Source organism: Balaenoptera borealis (assembly GCF_965194805.1).
Source record: "Balaenoptera borealis genome assembly, chromosome: 2".
Taxonomy (NCBI): Eukaryota; Metazoa; Chordata; class Mammalia; order Artiodactyla; family Balaenopteridae; genus Balaenoptera; species Balaenoptera borealis.
Window position 1 is genome coordinate 91,851,070 of NC_138867.1, and position 24,243 is coordinate 91,875,312.

Below are 24,243 nucleotides of genomic sequence, written 5' to 3' on the forward strand. Positions count from 1 at the left end.
AGGTGCTGCCAAACAGCTTTAAATGCACAAAATGCCCCACCCCCATAGTAAATAACTCTCCAGCCCCAAATATTAAAAGCGCTACTGTGATAAAACCCTGCTATAGACCCTTGTGGTATGAACTAAGTGAGATAAATATGATGGTATATGGGAAAGAAAGAACTGTATTTACTAATTAAGGAGTTTTAAGCCATACAAGAATTTATAGATGATACACTAACTTTCTTTGAATTTTTTTGAATTGAAGTATAATTGATTTACAATACTATGTTAGTTTCAGGTATACAGCAAAGTGATTCAGTTTTATATCTAGCTACCTATATATATACATATATACACATATATATTTTTAGATTATTTTCCATTATAGCTTATTGAAAGATATAGTTCCCAGTGCTATACATTAAATCCTTGTTGCTTAAGTATTTTATGTATAGTAGTTTGTATCTGTTATTCCCATACTCCTAATTTATCCCTCCCCTGTCCCTTTCCCCTTTGGTAACCATAGTTTGTTTTCTATGTCTGTGAGTCTATTTCTGTTTTGTATATAGACTCATTTGTATTATTTTTTATTTATTTTATTTTTATTGGAGTATAGTTGATTTACAATGTTGTGTTAGTTTCAGATGTACAGTAAAGTGAATCAGTTATACGTATACATATATCCACTTTTTTTAAGATTCCTTTCCCATATAGGTCATTATAGAGCACTGAGCAGAGTTCCTGTGCTGTACAGTAGGTCCTTATTAGTTATCTATTTTGTATATAGTAGTGTGTATATGTCAATCCCAATCTCCCAATTTTTCACCCTCCCCTTTTCCCCCCAGTAACCATAAGTTTGTTTTCTACATCTTTGACTCTATCTGTTTTGTAAATAGGTTCATTTGTGTCATTTTTTTTTAGATTCCACATATAAGCGATATCATATGATATTTGTCGTTCTCTGACTTACTTCACTCAGTATGACAATCTCTAGGTCCATCCATGTTGCTGCAAATGGCATTTTCATTCTTTTTTATCGCTGAGTAATATTCCATTGTATATATATACCACATCTTCTTTTTTTTTTTTTTTTTTTTTTTAGAAATACACGTTCTTTTATTTATTTATTTATGACTGTGTTGAGTCTTCGTTTCTGTGCGAGGGCTTTCTCTAGTTGCGGCAAGTGGGGACCACTCTTCATCGCGGTGCGCGGGCCTCTCACCATCGCGGCCTCTCTTGTTGTGGAGCACAGGCTCCAGACGCACAGGCTCAGTAATTGTGGCTCACGGGCCCATTTGCTCCGTGGCATGCGGGATCTTCCCAGACCAGGGCTCGAACCCGTGTCCCCTGCATTGGCAGGCAGATTCTCAACCACTGCGCCACCAGGGAAGCCCTATACCACATCTTCTTTATCCACTCTTCTGTTGGTGGACATTTAGTTTGCTTCCATGTCTTGGCTATTGTAAATAGTGCTGTAATGAATATTGGGGTGCATGTATCTTTTCGAATTATGGTTTTCTCCAGATATATGCCCAGGAGTGGGATTGCTGGATCATATGGTAACTCTATTTTTAGTTTTTTAAGGAACCTCCATACTGTTCTTCATAGTGGTTGTACCAATTTACATTCCCACCAACAGTGTAGGAGGGTTCTCTTTTCTCCACACCCTCTCCAGCAATTATTGTTTGTAGACTTTTTGATGATGGCTATTCTGATTGGTGTGAGGTGATATCTCATTGTAGTTTTGATTTGCATTTTTCTAATAATTAACAATGTTGAGCATCTTTTCATGTGCCTCTTGGCCATCTGTATGTCTTCTTTGGGGAAATGTCTAGCTAGGTCTTCTGCTCATTTTTTGATTGGGTTGTTAGTTTTTTTTGATATTGAGCTGTATGAGGTGTTTGTATATTTTGCAAAGTAAGCCCTTGAAGGTCACATCATTTGCAAATATTTTCTCCCAGTCTATAGGTTATCTTTTCATTTTGTTTATTGTTTCCTTTGCTGTGCAAAAGCTGTTAAGTTTAATTAGGTCCCATTTGTTTATTTCTGCTTTTATTTCTTTTGCCTTGGGAGACTGATCTAAGAAAATATTGCTATGATTTATGTCCAAGAATGTTTTGCCTATCTTCTCTTCTAGGAGTTTTTATGGTGTCACATCTTAAATTTAGGACTTTAAACCATTTTGCATTTATTTTTGTATGTGGTATGAGAGAGTGTTCTAATTTTACTGATTTACATGTAGCTGTCCAGCTTTCTCAACAGCACTTGTTGAAGAAACTGTCTTTTCTCCATTTGTATATTCTTGCCTCCTATGTCATAGATTAATTGACCATAGGGGTGAGTGGGTTTATTTCTGGGCTCTCTATTGTATTCCATTGGTGTGTGTGTGTATATATATAATGTATATATATTATATATATTATGTATATATATTATATATATATATAATGTATATCTGTATAAATGTGTGTATATATATATGGTTTTGTGCCAGTACCAGACTGTTTTGATTACTGTAGCTTTGTAGTATAGTCTGAAGTCTTTAAGGATTATGCATCTAGCTTTGTTCTGTTTCCTCAGGATTGCTTTGACAATTCTGGGTCTTTTGTGATTCCATATAATTTTAGGATTATTTGTTCTTGTTCTGCGAAAGATGTCTTGGGTATTTTGATAGGGATTGCATTAAATTTGTAGACTGCTTTGGGTAGCAAACAATATTAATTCTTCCCATCCAAGAGCATGGAATATCCTTCAATTTCTTTGAATCATGTTTACTTTCCTTAATGGATGTTTTATAATTTTCAGCATATAGGTCTTTCACCTCCTGGGTTAAGATTAATCCTAGGTGTTTGTTTTTTTTTTTTTTTTTTTAATTAATTTTATTTATTTTTGGCTGTGTTGGGTCTTCGTTTCTGTGCAAGGGCTTTCTCTAGTTGCGGCAAGAGGGGGCCACTCTTCATCGCGGTGCGCGGGCCTCTCACTATCATGGCCTCTCTTGTTGCGGAGCATAGGCTCCAGACGCGCAGGCTCAGTAGTTGTGGCTCACGGGCCTAGTTGCTCTGCGGCATGTGGGATCTTCCCAGACCAGGGCTCGAACCCGTGTCCCCTGCATTAGCAGGCAGATTCTCAACCACTGCGCCACCAGGGAAGCCCCTAGGTATTTTTTTAACATGATTTTAAACAGGATTGTTTTTTAAAATTTCTCTTTCTGATATTTCATTGTTAATGTAAAGAAATGCAGCAGATTTCTGTATATTCATCTTGTATCCTGCTACCTTGCTGAATTCATTTATTAGTTCTAATAGCTTTTATGTGGAGACTTTAGGGTTCTCTGTATAGAGTAACAGGTCATCTGCAAATAGTGACAATTTTACATCTTTCCTTCCAATTTGGATACTTGTTATTTCTTTTTCTTTTCTGATTGATGTGGCTAGGGCTTCCAATACTATGTTGAATAGAAGTGGTGAGAGTGGGCATTTTTATCTTGTTCATGAATTTAGTGGGAAGGCTTTCAGCTATTCACTGTTGAGTATTATGTTGGCTGTGTGTTTGTCATAAAAGGTTTTTATTGAGATACGTTCCCTCTATTCCCATTTTGGTGAGAATTTTTATCATGAATGGATGTTGAATTTTGTCAAATGCTTTTTCTGCATCTCTTGATTATGAGTTTTTTTGTCTTTCATTTTGCTAATGTGTTGTATCACATTGATTGATTTGTGTACATTGAACCATCCTTGTGACCCTGTAATGAATCCAACTTAATCATGGTTAATGATATATTGTTGGATTCAGTTTGCTTATATTTTGTTGAAAATTTTGCATCTATATTCATCAAAGATATTGGCTTGTAATTTTCTTTTTTTGTACTGTATTTTTCTGGTTTTGGTATTAGGGTGATGATGGCTTAGACTGACTTTGGGAGTGTTCCTTTTTCTTCAATCTTTTGGAATAGTTTGAGAAGGATAGGTATAAATTATTCTTTGTATGTTTGGTAGAATTCCCCAGTGAAGCCATACAGACCTGGATTATGTTTGTAGAAATAAAAAAATTATTACAGATTCTATTTCACTTCTAAGGATCAGTCTGTTTAAATTATCTATTTCTTCTTGACTCAATTTTGGCAGGCTGTATGTTTCTAGAAACTTGTCCATTTCTTTTAGGTTGTCCAATTTGGTGGTATGTAACTGTTCATAGTTACATAATTCTCTTAGGATTTTTTGTATTTCTCTGGTGTCAGTTGTTATTTCTCCTTTCATTTCTTAATTTAATTATCGGGTCCTCTCTCTTTTCTTCTTGGTGAGCCTGGCTAGAGCTTTACCAATTTTGTTTATATTTTCAAAAACCAGCTCTTGGTTTTATTGATCTTTTCGATCTTTTAATCTTATATTTATTTCCTCTCTGATCTTTATTATTTTCTTCCTTCTGTTGAATTTGGTTTTTGTTTTCTCTTCTTTTTCTCATTCTTTTAGGTGGTAGTTTAAGTTGTTAATTTGAGATTTTTCTTATTTTTTCTTAATTTATATTAAGCACTTATTTATTTTTAATGGAAGTATAGTCGATTTACAATGTTGTGTTAATTTCAGGTGTACAGCAAAGTGATTCAGTTTTTTATACACACATATATTCTTTTTCAGATTCTTTTCCCTTATAGGTAATTACAAAATTTTGAGTATAGTTCCCTGTGCTATACAGTAGGTCCTTGTTGATTATCTATTTTACATATAGTGGTAATTTCTTCTTTTTGTTTTTCCTTTTGTGCTTTGATGGTTTTCTTTTGTACTATGCTTGAGTTCTTTTTGGTTTGTGTGAATCTGTTGTATATTTTTGATTTGTGGTTACCCTGGATCTCAAGTACGTCAAGCCTTAACTATATGTGCTTGCTTTAAACTGATAGTCACACAAGTTCAAATACATTCTAAAAGCTCTACATTTTTATACTCCCCTCCCCCACATTTTGTGATTTTTTGATGTCCCGTTTTACATCTTCATGCTTATTCTTTTGTTGTTAATTGTAGTTATAAATGCTTTTACAATTTTTGATTGTTTTTAAATCTTTTTATTAGCCTATTTAAGTGATCTTTAATCCTTTCCTATTGTGATTTTCCCTTTCCTATAGATTCTTGCTTCTTTTCTATTTAGAGAAGATCTTTCAGTGTTTGTCTTAGGGTAGGTTTAGTATTGCTGAATTACATTGGTTTTTGCTTTTTCTGAGTAGTTCTTTATCTCTCCTTCTATTCTAAATGATAATCTTGCTGGGTAGAGTATCCTAGGTTGCAAGTTTTTCCCTTTCAGGACTTTGAATATATCTTGCCACTCCCTTCTAGCCTGCAAATTTTCTGCAGAGAAATCAGCTGATAGTCTTATGGGGGTTTGCTTGTAACTGACACTGTTTTTCTCTTGCTGCCTTTAAAATCATCTCTTTAACTTTTGCCATTTTAATTATGATATATCTTGGTGTGGGTCTGCTTGGGTTCATCTTGTTTGGGACCCTCTGTGCTTCCTGTACTTGGATATCTGTTTCCTTTCTTTAGGTGTTGGACTTTCAGCCATAATGTCTTCAAATACATTTTTGATCCCCTTTTCTCTCTCTTCTCCTTCTGGAATAGCTATTATGTGTAGGTTGGCATGTTTTATATTATCCCTTAGATCATGTATGTTGCTTTTTTTTTTTTTCATTTTTCTTCCTGTCTGCTGTTCTGATTAGGTGATTTCCACTATTCTGTCTTCCAGATCACTTATTCTTTCTTCTGTGTCATTTAGTCTGCTATTCATTGCTTCTAGATTGGTTTTTATCTCAGCAATTGAATTGTCTAATTTTGATTGGTTCCTCTTTATAGTTTCTAGTTCCTTGTTACAGTGATCTGCATTTCTATCAATAATCTTAATTCCTTTAGCATTTTTAGTACCTCCTTTTTGAGTTCAGGGTCTAGTAGATTGGTGAGGTCAGTTTCATTATTTGTTCTTTCAGGGGATTTCTCTTGTTCTTTTAATGGGGAGTAGTTCCTCTGCTTTTTCACTTGACTTCAGTTTCTCTGTCTCCATGAATTTAGGAGAAACATTTATCTACTGTGGTCTTGAAGGGATGGTTTATGTGGGAGCATCCCTGTGTAGATTGTGAGTCCAATATTTTTGGTTCGAGGGCTGGTTTTTGTATGGATACCAGCCACATCTTTCCTCAGTGTGCTAGCCATTATCCCCTTCATAGGGGATGTGGTTGGTGTTGGGTGTCCAGATCTGGCACTGGAAGTGGGGTAGGGCCTCCTCTGCTCCGTGCCTGTTACTGCCCTGTTGTGGGTGAGGTCTGCTCCCCAGTTATTGAAGTAGAAGCACTAAGGGTTCAATCAGGCTCTGTTGCCCTTGAGAGCATACCGTGCCATGCACTGAAGCACATGAGGCCTATATAGTCACAGTGAACATTTGTGCCATCTTTGCAGGTGTCCACAGTTCCACCCAGAAGCAGCCCAAGGTTGCGTCCCTCTCTCCATTGTGTTTATCCCAGACCTGACCTAGTGCTAGGCTGTGGCTACAGGAATTGAGGTGGCTGTGCTGCTGTCTGGGACCTGGGCTTGCTCTGTGGCAGACCTCTCCCAGAATCTGTCCACCCCAGATTTGGCTCCAAGCTTCAGTGTGGAGTGGGCAGAGCTGGAGTGCTCCCACTGGGGAACAAACAGCTGCATACTCCTGCCCATGGCCTGTCCATGCAAGACTCAGCACCCAGAAGCTGTGTTTCTGTGTCATCCCCTGGTGCATGTGCCAGCAATGTCTGCTGTGGCTCACCCCCTGCTGTGTGTGCACTGACAGTGGTCTCCATGCTTCCCTGAGGACTACACCCCAGGCCCTCCGGTCTGTCTCCATGCACCTAGATTGAGTCTTCTCCCCGGGCCTGTCTGCCTGAGAGTGAGAGCTTAGCTGCTTCGTGTACTTTTGTGCCACCAGTGCACATGCTGACAATGTCTACCCCATTCAATCAGCTGCCCCCATTTGTGTGCTGAATATGGTCTCCACAGTTTGGCCAGGATCATACACCTGGCACCCCGGTCTGACTCTGCACAGCTAGACTGATTCTCTGTCCTGATCTTGTGCCAGGCTACAGTGTGGAGCAAGTGGGGCTGGGGTTCTGCCCCTTTGGATTGGGAAGTGCGGCAAGGCACCAGTCTCTCTCTGCCCTGCATGCACATACTCCTTGAGAATAGTCTAGGCTTCTCCAGCCCCTTTATCTGTCCCAGCAAATTTCCCTTCAGGCAAAGGTGCTCCCCAGGTCGAGGGCCTACCTGTGTAGACCTTCTCTCCCTTATAGATCCCTCCCAGGGGGCACCAGTCTCGTCCTGATCCCTTTTTTTTTTTTTTTTTTTCTGTTCTACCTGGTTTCATGGAGATCTGTCTTGCATCTTTGGTTGTATAGGAGTTCTTCTGCCAGTTTCCAGGTGGTGTTCTGTGAGAATTGTTCCACATGTAGATGTATTTTTTATGTGTTTGTGGGTGGAGGTGAGTCCCACATCCTCCTACTCCAACATCCTGATTGCTGTCCCCTTTGGATATTTTTGGTAATTAAAAAAAAAATTAGAACAGTCATTCAAAATCAACTAGTAGGCAGTTACAGTCATATGTCCCAGAGAGGATTTTTACAGGTAAGAGCAGAAGAATCAATTACTTGAATTGTAATTGCTAAACATTACCATAGAGTTTCTGAAATTGTTGCTGTGAGTTACTTTTTAAATTACCTATTACCTCTACATACCCCTTTCTCTCAAACACCCACTCACTAATGTCAAAATTAAGATATTTGTTTTGGATATTTTCTTCCCTAAACTTTTTTTTGTGTCACGCTCCACAAACCTTGTAAGTCTTTTGATTTTCCTTTTTTAAAGGCACTGAAAGAAATGCTTATTTTTATGTTTCTGTTACTCAGAATTTACTATTTGTCTTTTCTCTCTCCTCCCCTAATATATGTCTTTTAATTTCTAATACCCTAGTGAAACTAGCTAAAATTCCTATAAATATTTCATTCTCAATAAGATAAAAGGTCTATGAAGTAGTCTGTGTGATAAAGAAATTGTTTTGGTGGTTGCTAAGAGAAATCCTTTAGAGAATTTAAAATAAATGAATGTAGAAAGACCTAGACTTGTTCTTTTTAAATAAAAGTCAGCAAAGAGCATAGAGTAGCATAGAAACAAGGTTTAGATAGAAAGAAATTCTGACCTGAGATAGGTTAACACTTCCGAATAGTAGACTCACTTAATGATGAATAAGAGTTGTAGGAGCTGTAAAGGGTAAATAGACATGGAGTACCTGTCTCATTCTCCTTCTTCTTTCTCACTTAAAGTGGGAAGACTAGAAAAATAAATGACTACGGCTGAACAACATGAGCTGAAAAAAATCCATCTGGTGTCCAACCCACCCTGAGACTCATAGAACCCTTTGTTAATGTTGAGGCAGAAATAATATTAAGAGTAAATTACAAAGAGTACCAGTTGAATTTCTGTTAAAGTAAGTACTTACTGGAAGAATTAAGGGTTAGTTAAAAAGATAAAATGTAGTAAAAGTTTCATTTTAAGCCATTTACATTAACTTAAAAGGGAAAGCTTACAGAAAAAGCAGAAAAGAGGACTGAAAATGCAGAAGAAAAGAAGGAAGGAATAATTTTATTGCTTGGCCTAATAGGTTCTAGGCATTGAGCTACACACTTTTCCAGTTATTTAACTAGTGTCCTTCAGCTCCAAACCCACCCTTCTTCTCTCTGCTCTGTGATGCTGGGGACAGGCACACTCCAGGAAGAGTTCTAGGATGGTGAAGAAGAAAGAGCTTGACTCCTCTTGTTGTCTTGCTCTTGGCAGCCTGGTTTCAGGCAGAGACAATTGTTCCAGTGTCCTTTTTTTTTTTTTTTCCTGTGCTCTCAAAACTACTATGCCCCATCAGAGGTACCAGCAAGAGCTGGGCAGTGCTTCTCCTCAGAGGGCTGAGTCCCACTATGTGTGGTGCTTCCTCCATGATTCTAGATTCTGGTTATCCAACCCTCATCTCTCTGATCCTCTGGCCCTAGAGGTGGTAGTAGTCTCCTATTTCTGTATTATTTTTATGTTCCCTTTTCATTTTCTTAGTTCTCTAACACCTTTTAAAACAATTCTTTATGTTAAATTCTCTCTGTTAAAATGACTGGCATGTTCCTGTTTTTCTGATTAGCTTCTGACTGATACCACTCTTTACATAAATTGTAAATTTTTTTATAAGTGAGTAACTGAAGCTCAAATAGGTTCAGTAACGTGCTCAGTGTTTCATAGCTGCCAGAAGGCATAGCTAGAATGTGAACCCAGAGCTACAAGCCCCAGTCTTTTGCTGATATCCCAGGACACAGGAGGAAATCCATGAGATGTGTGTTGCCAAATTTTAAGAATTTTAAAGAATAACTTAAGAATTTAAAAACTTTAAAGAATAATTTAAGAATAAAGGTATTTACCTATCTATCTCATTAATTAATCAGATTCCTTATACCTTTATTCATATATATATCTTGAATTTATATATTCTTCATATATTTATTGCAAATGAATATGTATGTGTGTGTGTGTATATATATATATATATGTATATATATGTATATATATTCTTTTTTTAGCTCCTTTCCAAATCTCCACCACTATGATAGAAAAAGGATTTTTTTTTTTTAAAAAGATGTAAATCCATAAAGAGAACAGATAAAAGCACATCAGAAATACTAAGAAAACTGTGGAAGTTAGAAAGCAGGTGAACAAGTGGGAACAGACTAATCAGAACAGGAAAAAAAAAAAACCACCTAAGTCTGCAGTTTAGAAGCTTTAAGGCAGACTAGTCCTTGCCTCAGAACACCAGAATAGTTCTGCTATTACAGACATTGGGTTTCTAAAAGGTGGTTGTGATACAGCAGGATTTTAAAAAATTCTTATAAGTAGCAGTTAGATCTCCAGAGTCCTTTCCCCACAACTTACAGACCAGTGATTCCATCTCTTTACAACCCATAAGAAAGATTATTACTTTAAAAGGCAGTTAGGGTTTGGTAACGCTGAGTAGTATGGATAGACGGATGGTAGAAAATTGAGACTTCCTTGCATAGAAGTGAGGGACATCAAGGGGGATAGTAAATAGTTGATGGAGGAAGAATTTGGATGGGATCAGATTCAGAGAAAAGGGACTGGCTGGCCTCCTAGGGGAGAGAGTTCTTTTCACATGCGAGGAAAGCAAAGATTGATGAAAGTATTTGGAGAGGTGCATTGGGGGATATTATTTCTGAGAACTTACATATTCTCTGCATGAGAAGACAAGCATGGGTCAAAAGGTTTGGGAGCAGCAACATAAATTTGAATCAGCTCTATAGGGAATCAAAAGAGGAACACCCTTCCCTGCTTCCATTTTTCTACCATACGTTATTGTTATCTTAAAGAATGATACTGTAAATTCACATAATATAGGTCACAAACTTGTGGCCCACATGTCAAATTTAACCCAAAAGTATGTGATTTTTTTTTTAAATCAGTTGCCAACATTTGGAAATTTAGCAACTTTTATTTTTAAAAAGATTGAGGGCATCTTCTTGAAAGAATAGATGATCCTACAGCACTGGACACACTGCAGAGTGTAGTGGAGTGGTGGGAAGTTTCTTTAGATGGAGTAGGTATTCTATAGCCCTCTCACTAATTTATGTGACCTTTTTGACCTGGAAGCCATTTGAATTTGACATCCTGATAAAGTGTCTGTCTCTTGAATATCACCAAGTCACCTGTGCAAAATTGAGGTGTGGTAATCTTTTTTAGAAAAGGAGTGTAAGGCATCATAAGAACCCCACTCCTTTAACCCATAGATTGAGAGCATCAGAAGTGAAGCGCCATTTTTAAAACGACTCCTGACTGGATGCATCCCTCCAATAAGTGCTTCTAGGACCATGCAAATCCATTCTCATAACCTCATCTGGCAAAGTAAAATCACTGTCACTCAGAAGGCTTCTCTGGTATCTGTTAAAGATTACCTCATCCTGAGATGACTGGCCTGTCCAGATTTGTTTATATACAGCAATTTATTGAATTCAAGCTTCTGACATGTGGTTTGACTTGGCATAGATTGAATATGAAATATAAATCCAAAGTGGGGGCCTTACCTCTTTTATTAGTATAATAGTTATTATAGGAGTATCAGTTGATGTTCATTCCATTTTCAAGAAATAGTTCTTATTTGTGACTCATTAATAATTTGCAATTCATTTTCATCTAACTGTCCAATGAAAATCAATACTCTGAGAATCATTAAGTATGTGTATGATCACAAGATAAGAGTCAATTAGTTCTAGCCATGTTCTTGAAAACATTTATCTAGTAAAATACTTCACTCAAATGTGACTAAGTGCTAACTGTTAATTTGGGACTAAGATATGACTATTAAAGAACCTGGACCAGGATAAACTCCTTTCTAAGAAATGGCTTACAGTTAATTAAGGATTTTTTCCTAGCCTGTAGCTATCTTGGTCTCTTTCATGCAATGAATTTCTGGCATATGGACCTCAGTTTTGGGGGCTCATTTTCATTTCTAATGAAATTACTTCAGTCCTAGGAGGAAGCTCATAGGGTTTGGTTTGCTTGTGTAGTGTCTCTTCTCTTCTCTTCATAATTTCTTGGAAGCGATTTTTTCCCTCTAACTCTTTATCTTTCCGTTCTTCTGCCTCACATATTGCGTCTTCCTTTTGTCGCATCTTTAGCTCTTCCTGCCACTGTTACAGAGAGAAAGTGTCATTTATATATGATTCTCCATGAAAAAAAATATGAGTTTAGCTTCTCAAAATGCAGATTCTTATATCCAATTATTCTCTTAGTTTTTCTCACAGATATTCTTCATGAATTTATACTCGACCATATTGGAAAAATATAAAAGCCATCTGTTAGAAAGTGTATAAGACCCACAAAAAACAGAATTCCCTCTTAGCATTTTTAATAATAATAAACCAACAATCCAAAAAAAGAGATAATACAGTTTACATTTATATATACCAAAGGAATTTCCTTTCATCATCAATATTGGTATTGACATGATAGCATGGAATCCTAAAATGAAAAATCAAGCCAAAGCAAAATAAAAAGAAAAACCAAATTAAAGTGAAAGGCATAGTGATATTATTTATTACTTATGAGATTGAAAATGAAATTAATGGGCAAAGACTGATTTTCCAACAGACCAGTAAAAATACTTCTACGGAATTCATCTCAATTGACCACATTATTTCATGACAATAATACCATTCTCTGGAGGCAGGAGTACTAGGAATAAGTAGTTGGAAGTAATGATGGTAAATCAACCAAATCATTTTTTTCCCCTTCTAATATCTTTAATGAGGGACGTGGCAAAAAGAGGTAATCACCTCCTCAGGCCAGGTAAAAAGTTCAGAATGACCCCTAGCATGAAATGTTAAAAATTCCTAAAGACACAACCTACATTGATCAATTTGTCACCCTCAGCCCATGCACACTCACAAACGACCAGACTATGCTTAACAACCTATCAATTAATTTAAAATTACTATATACCAGTGCTGGGAATTATGACTGTGATTTGTCATCTGGGATATACAGATATTCATAAGTAAAACTAAACCTCAGAATCCACAACTCATCACTCAGCTTTCCAAAGGCAATAAATATTTTTTAAATGTCAACACACTCAGATTAAATATTAAACAAAAAGTATCTACTTTTAAAATTTCCAGTTAAGCTTTAAAGACATAAGAAATAGGAAAGTTTCCTGCACTTATCTTGAGACTGTTTCTACACACAGTTATTAGTCATATAAGTTTCATTTCTCAGAAGCCATTTTAACATGAAATATCTAGAAAATTGAGGCAAAACATCCAGAACATTCCAGCATAGGCTAAAATTCAGGCCTTGGTTTAGTCTACAATTCTATGATACCCATCTGTGACATACAATTTTTTCTCATATAATAAACTACATAATAATATCAATTGTTTGAAAAAACCACCAATTTTATGTTATAACATAAAAGTAATAGTTGGTGTAATAATGATAGTACCTATAAACAAGGACATCTAATTTACCCTTTATGAGAGATCTCAATGTACTTTACGACTTTGATCTTTACATTGTGAAAAATCAACAGAGGATTAATTCTTAAGAACTGTCAGTAAAATAGAATTCTTTGGTTTCCTGAACAGCATGTATAAAAGCAGTAATGGGGTACCATATTGCTAACCACAAGGAGGCAGCTCTTCCTCTTTTAGTTCCTTGTTAGAATTTGGCTTGGCTGGAATGCACCATAATGGTATAATCCTTCTTTTTGTTAGCCCCAGAAAAATGTAAACTTCTTTTTCTCATTTTTTTCTCTGTTGACTACAACAAATTCAATTTGGATAAATCATTGTCTTTACTTTTATTTCCCATTATTATCATCAATTGCGGCAACTAGGAGGATGCAGATATGCTTGAAGTTGATGGGAAATAAAAGCGCCATACTGCTTTATTAAGCCCATTCACTCAGGATTCAGTCATCAAGCTACAGAGTACCAGCAGTGTAAAAGGTACAGTACCTTAATGTCTGCTGAACAATTAGGTATCTGCCCTATTCCTTGCATATCAGGGACACTTGATAAAATTCAATAAAATTCAACAGGTACACTTAAAACTGTAGCTGTGTGTTTTTGTTTCTTGTCAGTTCTACAGATTCCACCTTCCCTCCCCCATTTAGGTTAGTAATTATAAGCCAAGAAATTGAGCAACTATGAAAAACTGACAAGTAGATTTGAAGTCCAGGGATCTGGTTTTACATATAGACTCAGTCATTTACTAACTTTAAAACCTGGGACAATTAACTGAATTGTAAAGCTACATTCTTCTTACTGGTAAATGTTTTACAGAGTTGTTGTAAGGATTAAATTAACTAATGTAAGAGCATTTTGTAAAGTGTGAGATATAAGTACAAAGCACTATAGTTATAGCTATGTCAAAGGAAATAGTATATAGATGAATACTTTTTAAAATGTGATATCCAGAGAAGCTTTCATAAACCTTCCCAAATCAATACTACTAAACTGCTAAGTATTTGATTAGGCTAGCCACAGATCAAACAATTTGGATCCTATCCATTCTCAAACATATTTGCAGAAATGATTCCTTTACCCATCTATATAAAGATTGATGGCAGTGATTGCTTAGATACTGCTTATACCCTTGGAAGGAAGAAAAGACGATGGTTTTTAGGAGGCATTTCCTAGCCTCTTCTCTGTCACTTAAAACACTGTCCTCTGTCTCTTTAGGCCAATGTGTTTAATCACAAAGTGATCAAGGTCTTTCAAAACTTTCAAGGGTAAAGAATGATAAGGCAAAAGATTTTTGTTCTGTTATTAAAACTACACTATGTATGTGTGTGTATATATACATTGGCAACCTGCTATCTTTTGTAATATATTCCAGATAATTTAGTTGAAGTGAATGGTAAAATTATAGTTATTGCAATTTATGAACCATTAGGAATTTTGTATAATGCCCTGTACATATGATATACTGGTTTAGCATAAATGTTATTAGTGAATAAAATAACAATACTATAGTTCTCATTTTGTGATTCCAGGGTATCATTCAGTTTCCAAACCCCAGTACTTGTGGCCACTGCTAGGGTGGCTTAAATATTGACTATATGATAAATAACTATTTAATGGGATCAATAAATGAAATAATCACTTATTCTTTCTCAAAATATCACTAATTAAAAGGAATGTAAACCATGGGAATATAAATACAATCTGAGAAATAATACTGAACTGGTGATAAAAATAATTTAAACACATTCTATATGCTATTGAATCTATATTGTATTCAAAGAAAAAATCAAAAAATAAGTACTCTCTCTCCTACTCCAACTCTACTCCTAAAAAGTAGTAGATTTGTAAAATGATTTGGCAAGAAATCTTTGATTAAATATAGCTCAGTGGATTAAAATATGTTAAGTAAACGGCCTTGTATTGTCACTGCTTATTTAACTGATACCAAGTACGGAATGATTAAAGTCTTTCTAATATTTCAGGGGTAAAGAATGGTCACTGAAAATTGAGTCAAAAGATTTTTATTCTGTTGTTAAAACTACACTACAGAAGAAATCAGTGTTCAGTGTTCAGTATCAGATTCTTGTCACAAAAAAATCAGAACTAATTCAGGAAACAGGATAAGGCTAGTATTTTGTAAATGACAGAAAGCCAAATTTTCTGTAACCCAATGAAGGCACTGAGGTATATAGATAGTACAGTGAGATATAATTCAGTTTGGCAAATCTCAATCATGGTTCTACTTTTGAGTTCCATGTATTAATGTTTCCATCTCAGAACTACACTTTCCAATTCAAAATGCCTTTAAAGAACAAAGCTTTTGCTGCTAGTTTAAGAAAGTCAATCTCACGTGATGGTCAATGATTCTTGCCAACTCTTTGTCCGCCTTGGTAAAAAAATCTGGATATGGAAACAAGCCGATTTCTGGCATAGAAGAATGTTCCCTTCAAAAGAGCACAAGAACAGATCCAATATTAGGTATAGATAGTCTTCCTCCCCGGAATATATAGATTTACAAATCCTCATTATTAAGAATTTTGATTCTATATTGTTAACATAGAAAACTACTCTGTGTAGACTACTACATATTAGCTTTTAGTTTCTGTAAGCCATTTGGGTTCTTAAAACTGACATTTCTGAGGGTAGGGCATGACATATAGAATGAGAACTAGAAAATAATAAAAAGGCAATCTTCTCCTAGGAGATGTAAATACTACAGCTGGTCAGTAGCAAATGAGAGGCTAAAGTATGAAAGGCTTAAGGGAGCCTGAAGTAGACTATGCCCAACAGGGAGATGAAAGTTCCCGTCGCTGTACACAGCCCCATGACCCTGGAAGTTCTGGTGGAATTCTAAGCCTAAGAATTTGACCTAAGATATACTAAAAAAGAAAAAAAAATGATGTGACTTCAATACTTCTCTCAAATAAGGGTGGAACTGTGGCAGACAATTTAACAACAGCTCAATGGAAGTGTTGGCAGTACAAAGCTGTGTCCTAAACTAGCGGAGATTTAGTATTAAACCGTCCACATAATAATTACATTATTAAATTTATTATGAAGAAATGATTGTGAGCTCAGAAATATGTTATGCAACAAAATGGTGGTAGAGAATATGGTTTTGAAGGAGAGAAAGTGGGTTTAAAAGAAAAGCTCTTAGGAAAGAGTCTAAGGAGAGACATAGCTGGTGAAAATTTCCATATTCAAAAAAGTCTGATCAGTTTTTAAGACTATAATGTCTACTATGCACTTTTTTCAAGTTGTTGTCTATACCCTTTTTGACATGCTTCTCTCATATCACTAGGTTGCTTTATGCTGCACTAAACACTTCTCAAATCCTTCCATTTATCGTCATCTCCATCATCATTTTCCTAATCTAAACCATCATCTCTTACCTGGATTAAGGCCTCCTGTTTTATAATCCCTGCACCCACCATGTCTTACCTTTTTTATTCTTGTCTTTATACAGTAGCCAGAATTTTTTTTTCAAACTACAATGTGGATCATGTCAATCCCTGACTTCAAACTCTTCAGTAATTCCACATTAACTTTAGGAGTAAGATTACATTCCTTGCTGAGGAAGCCTGAAGTAGACTGTGCATTTGTTTAAGTGGCCTGTGTGGCTTCTCCAAACTTACTTTTCTCCCTTCTTGGCCCAAGTCTATGTGTTCCTAACACATGGGCTTTCTTGCAGTTACTGTGATATGCCTTGCTCCACCTGACTATTGTTTGTTTGCACATGCTGTCACCACCCATTTCTCCACTGTCCTTCTCCTCCTCCTCTCTCTCTGCTGCAGGGCTGGTTAATGCCTACTTTTTCTTCAGCTTCTCAGTTCAAGCCCACTACCATAGCTCTCAATCCACCATGGGCCTTTCCTTCATCATACTTATCTCAATTGTAACTTTACATTTATCTGTGAGCCTGTATGAAATTTTTTTTTTCCTGACTAGAAATATGAGCTACATGATTGTGGAGACTTTGTTTGTTTGCTTATCATTGACTCCACAGTGACCTACACAGTGCCACTAGACACTGAATGAATGTGTGTATGTTTGGTAAATTACTGAATGAATAAATGAAAGTTGTGATATGTTTTAATCTCCTTTATATTCCAGGCCATCAATAAGAGTCTACGACACAATACTCTTATGTCAGCAGAGCAGTGTCCAGCAGAGCAAGAAGACGACAATCTCAAGAGGTAGGTCATTAGAGTGGAACTAATAGCAGGGATTCAAAGGAAAATAACTCAAGTGACGGGTGACCAGGGAAAATATATGGAGCCCTCTCCTAGCCCATAAGATTCACAAGTATTGTGGGGCAGAAGAGCAGTGAGCTTCCCACTGCATGTAGAATAGGCGCCCTAGCCATTCTATTGAAATATTAAAATATGATTCTAGAATGCTGGAGAGTTAGGGGGCATCTGCGGCTGAGACTTGGGTTAACTATATTCATTCAACAAAATTTGGGCACTTCTGATATTCAAAGAATTGTGCTAAATGCTGTGAAAAGATAAATGAGACAGAACTTTTAAATTAGTTAAAGGTTAAAGGTGTTCAAGCAAGTTGCCTCAAGTTCCTTCTTGAATTATAAAAGTTTAAGATAAAGACATGCATAACAATATACATAATGTTAGAAAGCCTTTAAAATGGGAAGATTAGATGGATATGCTTGTGCACCTGATTTCTAGTTTTCTCAGTTGAATAGTTTGTACTGGAAAAGAAAAATGTATAAATAACTATAATACAACATGAGACGTAAGAGAGATAAGTATTCAATGATATAAACAGAAAAATGTAGTAAAATGGTTAAGAAACAGGTTCTGGACTCAGATGTCTAAGCAAATTTTCATCCTGCCACTTAGTATTATTTATCACTCTGTTCCTCGGTGTCTCCATTTTTAATACAAAAAAATAATAGTACCTTCCTTGTTATGTATTTATAAAAATTAAAAAGGGATGACATAAATACGTTTGATGGAGCAAATACTAAACAAGTTTCAGCTGTACTATCCTTGTCATTATCATTATCAAAAAAATTCAGAGGAATAAGCCATGACTTTTAGGTGGTATTAAAAGAGAAGAGAATAAAATAAGAGAAAAAGTAATGGAAGACAAAACAATTAAGATGAGGCTTAAATGAGATGTACAACTCTTATGTTTGGAATTAAATGGGAAGTAGAGAAAAATCTTCCCAGAAACATGGTATATTATAATCCTCGGTGTGCCATAACAAATTACCACAAACTGGTAGTCTTAAAAACCAGAAATCCATTTTCTCACAGTTCTAGAGGCCAGAAGTCCTAAATCAAGGTGTTGGCAGGTTTGGTTCCTCTGAAGGCTCTGGGGAGAATGCACTCCAGGCTTCTCTTAGCTTCTAGTAGCTTCTAGCTTCCCATCTTTGTCTCTGTCTTCAAATGGCCTTCTCCTTCCATGTCTCTATGTCTGCTTCTTTTCTGTCTCTTACAAGGACACAAGGACACTGTGGATTTAAGGCCCATGTGACCAAGATAGCCTTAACTTTCCCTAAAGCTAAAGCTTGACTAGGGCTTCCCTGGTGGCACAGTGGTTGAGAATCTGCCTGCCAATGCAGGTGACACGGGTTCGAGCCCTGGTCTGGGAAGATCCCACATGCCGCAGAGCAACTAGGCCCGTGAGCCACAATTACTGAGCCTGTGCTCTGCAACAAGAGAGGCCGCGATAGTGAGAGGCCCGTGCACTGCGATGAAGAGTGGCCCTCACTTGCCGCAACTAGAGAAAGCCCTCACACAGAAATGAAGACCCAACACAGCCATAGATAAATAAATAAATAAAAATTAAAAAAAAAAAAAAAAAAGCTTGACTAAAGCTTAGACAGGCTTCTTCCTGACTCTAGGCACCTGATCTCCCTTGTTTTAGAGCATTTACTGTAGAAAACTTGCAATTGTAAATTATTTCTCTTCTCCCAGCCTTTTGCCAGTTTATTATCCAGGAACACTTTTCTCAAGGACCTGGGAGCCATCCCTTTAAAATAAAATCATCAAGAAAGATAGTGCTCCTATCTTCCAGTCTCTGTGGGAAGGAATCTAACTTAGGTGGCAATTAGCAAACACAATGACCTAATCACATTGACCAACCTCTCCTCTAATATCTTCCAATACTTTTCCACTAGCTCACCTCAGCATCAAAAAACCTCCTGTCTTTTGTTTCAGGGGAGTTAAGTTCAATCTCTCTCCCCTATTGCAAGACTTGAGTAAAGTAAAGACTTGACTTTCTTTGCCTGTTTAATTTGTCCGGTGCAATTTCTCTTTGATACACCCTAATTCAAGATGATCTCATCTTGAAATCCTTATCTTAGCCACCCAAATAAGGTCACATTGACAAGTATGGGGGCCTAGCACTTTGACACATCTTTTGGAGGACACAGTTCAACCCACTATAGATGACAAAGCAGGAACAAAAATTCAGACGAAGGAAACAAAGCACTTATTTGGGGAGAAGCACACAGACTGAGAAGGATGGAACCTAGAATACACTTAAGGGAAGAATAGGTGACTCATTTATTCACTCATTCATTCATTTACTCAAACATTTATTGCAGGAGGAATGTTATTATAAGGACTGAGAAGAGAAAAAAATTTAACTTAGATACTGGAGTCCAGAAATTCAAAGTTCACATGGCAGGGAGACATGTAAAGAGACATTTATAGTACACTGGAAAAATTGCTGTAAAACAGGGTTCTCTGGTGGACAAACATGGGAGATGACATAATTTAACTTAGTCTGAGAGTAAGAGAAAATTTCCTGAATGATTTATGCATAGTTTTGTCCCAATAGGATGATTGCGGACTGAAGAAAAAACACATTTAGGACATGTTCATTTTTTTTTTAATATATCAAGGATAAGAAATATACAGAGATACTTACAAAAAGAGAAAAAAACACACAAAAAAACCCAAAACAAGGGATAATACTCTTCTTTATACAGAGTTATGGTTTTTCAAGTCCCCAAGCTCTTCTGAGGACATAAAATATGGATTGAGCATCCCTTTAGAAGGTATTCCCCAGGAGCACGTGAATAACCATGTCTCAGGCCTCTTTAATCCTGCATCTCCCCCTCTGACCTAATCAATTCAGCAGGTTCTGGACTCAGATCTCTTAGCAAATTTTCATCCTGCCACTTAGTATTATTTATCACTCTGTTCCTCTGTTTGCTTTTATCTCAGGCAGACTATAATAATCTTTGGAATTACCCAATGAGGGGAAGATACTGTATTATTTAAACAAACCACAGAATTACATCCTTGTTCAGCAACTGAATGACTTGATCCCTTATCCCACTTTTTTTTGAGAGAAATTGAACAGGCACAGACTCATTGGTTGGCATTTCCTCTAGTATACTTCATTTTCATTTTTGAGGTCCAGCATGGACGTATGATTCTCAAAAATGTCATGGATATAGGACCTTTCACTGATTCTAAACTTAACTTATTCCAAATAATTGTAATTGAGTATAATGTTAGCTGTGGGCTTATCATTTATGTCCTTTGTTATACTGAAGTATATCCCTTCTATACCCAATTTGTTGAGAGTTTTTATCGTGAAGATTTGAACGTTGTCAAATGCTTTTTCTGCATCTAGTGAGATAATCACATGGTTTCTATCTTTCATTCTATCAATGTGGTATATCACATTTATTGATTTACATATGTTGAATCATCCTTGCATTCAAGAGGTAAATCCCACATGATCATGGTGTATGATCCTTCTAATGTGTCCGTTTATTAAAATTTTTATTTATTTTTAAATAAAAAAAAATTATTGCAGTATATTTCATGTACATTATATAAGTAACAGGTGTACAATACAGTGATTTACAACTTTAAAGGTTACACTCCATTTATAATTATTGTAAATATTGGCTCCATTTCCTCTGTTGGAATCCTTGTAGCTTACTTTATACATAATAGTTTATACCTCTTTGTTCACTACCCCTATCTTGCCCCTCCCTCTTCTCTCTTCCTACTGGTAACCACTAGTTCATTCTCTTTATCTGTGAGTCTCTTTCTGCTTTGTTATATTCACTAGTTTGTTGTATTTTTTAGATTTCACATATAAGTGATATCATAAAGTTTTTCTGTCTGACTTATTTCACTTAGCATAAGATCCTTCAGGTCAGTCCATGTAGCAAATGGCAAATTTTCATTCTTTTTCATGACTGAGTAGTAGTCCATTGTACATATATACCACATCTTCTTTATCTATTCATCTGCTGATGAACACTTAGGTTGCTTCCATATCTTGGCACTTGTAAATAATGCTGAAGTGAACATTGGGATGCATGTTTGTTTTTTTTTTTTTTCTTTAATTAGTGCTTTGGGTTTTTGTTTGTTTGTTGTTTTCTGTTTTCTTGGATATACACCCAGGAGTGGAATTGCTAGGTCATATGGTAGTTGTTTTTAGTTTTTTGAGAAACCTCCATACTGTTTTCCACAGTGGCTGCACCAGTTTACATTCCCAATAACAGTGTACAAGAGGTCCCTTTTCTCTACATCCTTGCCAATGTTTGTTATATGTGTTCTTTTTGAAGAAAGCCATTCTGACAAGTGTGAGGTGATAGCTCATTGTGATCTTGATTTGCATTTTCCATATGATTAATGATGTCGAGTATCTTTTCATGTGCCTGTTGGCCATCTGCATGTCCTTTTTGGAAAAATGTCTATTCAGATCTCCTTTCCATTTTAAAAATCGAGTCGTTTGTTTTTTTGATGTTGAGTTGTATGAGGTGTTTATAGATTTTGGAGGTTAACCCCTTATTGGTCATACCACTCACAGATATTTTCTCCCATTCAGTAGGATGTCTTTCTGTTTTGTTGATGGTTGCCTTTTTTTTGTTGAAAAGCTCAAGTTTAAATAGGTCACATTTGTTTATTTCCTGTGCTTTAAGAGAAAGATCCCCCCAAAAATGTCAAAAACAGTTCAGCCTATGTATTGCTCTAGGAGTTTTATGGTTTTTGGTCTTACATTTAGGTCTTTACTTTTATTTACATTTAGGTCTTTAATCCATTTTGAGTTTATTTTTGTATATGGTGTTAGAGAATGTTCTAATTTCATTCTTTTACATGTAGCTGTCCATTTGTCCCAGCACCACTTTTTAAAGAGAATGTTTTTTTCTCCATTGTATATCCATGCCTCTTGTCATAGATTAATTTACCATAAGTGTGTGAGCATTTCTGGGCTCTCTATTCTGTTCCATTAATCTATGTGTCTGCTTTTGTGCCAGTACCATACTGATTTCAGTACCTTACTGAAGCTTTGGAGTATAGACTGAAGTCAGAGAGCATGATTCTTCCAGCTCTGTTCTTCTTTTCTCAAGATTGTTTTACCTATTCAGGGTTTTTTTGTGTTTCTGTATACATTTTAAAATTATTTGTTCTAGTTCTGTGAAAAATGCCCTTGGTATTTTGATAGGGATTGAACTGAATCTGTACACTGCCTTGGGTAGTTTGGCCCTTGTAATAATATTAATTCTTACAATCAAAGAACACCGTTTATCTTTCCATCCCTTTTGTGTTGTCTTCAATTTCTTTCAGCAGTGTCTTATAGTTTTCTGAGTATAGGTCTTTTACCTTCTTAGGTAGATTTATGTCTAGGTATTTTATTATTTTTGATGTGATGGTAAATGGGTTGGTTTCATTAATTTCTCTTTCTGATAGTCTGTTAGTGTATATGAATGCAAGAGATTTCTGTGTATTAATTTTTTATTCTGCAAACTTTACCAAATTCATTGATGAGTTCTAGTAGTTTTCTGCTGGCAACATTAGGATTTTTTATGTATGGTATCATGTCACCTGCAAACAGTGACAGTTTCACTTTTGCTTTCCAATGTGGATTTCTTTTATTTCTTTTTTGTTCTCTGATTACTGTGGCTAGGACTTCCAATACTGCGTTGAATAAAAGTGACAAGAGTGGGCAACCTTGTCTTGTTCTTGATCTTAGAGGAAATGCTTACAGCTTTTCACCATTGAGTATGATGTTAGCTATGGGTTTGTCATATACGGCCTTTATTATGTTGAGGTATGCTTCCTCTATGCACACTGTCTGGAGAATTTTTTAAATAAATGGATTTTGAAATTTGGCAGAAATTTTTCCTGCATCTATTGAGATAATCATACTGTTTCTATTCTTCAGTTTCTTAACCTGGTGTGCCACACTGATTGATTTGCAGATATTAAAAAATTCTTGCTGCCCTGGGATAAATCCCTTGTGATCATGGTGTCTGATCCTTTTTTTTTTTTCACACACACACACACACACACACACACACACACACACACACACACACTGTATTTTATTTTTACAAGAGATAAATAAACTGATACCAAGCATTGTAAATGGATGACCACAACAAAAACAACAATGATTGCAATTACCAAACACGAAACACACTCATACTATGTTATAATATTGACATTCAGTCCAGTAATCCTCCACGGTAACAGCTCCTTTACTTTGCAGTGAAAACTGATTTGTATATTTTTTGCCTCTGAGTCCTTGTGAGATTTTTTTTTTTTCAAACAGAAAGTCACAAAAATTATAATCATCCTCATCAGTTCACTCAGTCCCATGTAATTAATTTTTTTTATCTTGATCTTTTTTTAGCACTTTTCTGAATTCAGTTTTCCATTAGAGTACTGAAAATGCTTATTCATTCAGTTCAGCAGTATAGTCAGTTACCAGAAACCTGTACTTGTCAGAGTCTTTTCCATGAATTCCTTGAAGATGAAACCCTTTTATAGGAACATTATTGCAAAAGCATCAGAGTACACCCAGAACTGTCTGTAAATGACAAAAGACTTAAAAATGACCATGGTTAAAGATTTGATGAAAATTCATTGTAATGCAATTGACAAGGAAATTTAGTTATTTCTGAGATATACATTTTAAAGTAATAACTAGAATTATGACTTATAACATTATACCACAACATATAAGATTTTTAGAAATTGCATGTAATGTCTGAAACATTTATATTAACATATTTCCTTACAAATAACCCAAAGAAAGTTTAGTATTAGTTGTTTTTTTTGTTTGTTTATTTATACTGCAGGTTCTTATTAGTCATCAATTTTATACACATCAGTGTATACATGTCAATGCCAATCGCCCAATTCAGCACACCACCATCCCCACCAAACTGCAGTTTTCCCCCCTTGGTG

General features: G+C 35.9%; 1 protein-coding gene and 1 long non-coding RNA gene across 2 annotated transcripts in view; one reads left to right on the top strand and one right to left on the bottom strand.

The window, feature by feature from the left end:
* Window positions 1-2,740: 2,740 nt before the first annotated feature.
* Window positions 2,741-9,642, top strand: LOC309622573. Its single transcript, XR_014240989.1, has 2 exons — window positions 2,741-2,827; window positions 3,140-9,642. It is a non-coding gene; the product is annotated as an uncharacterized lncRNA (long non-coding RNA).
* A 71-nt stretch (window positions 9,643-9,713) lies between these two features.
* Window positions 9,714-24,243, bottom strand: part of TMEM232 (transmembrane protein 232) — a 245,062-nt gene continuing 230,532 nt past the window's right edge. The window contains 3 exon segments of the mRNA XM_082377095.1: window positions 9,714-11,517; window positions 11,519-11,713; window positions 15,402-15,495. Coding sequence (XP_082233221.1) covers window positions 11,452-11,517; window positions 11,519-11,713; window positions 15,402-15,495 — 355 coding nt within the window. The 3' untranslated portion in view covers window positions 9,714-11,451.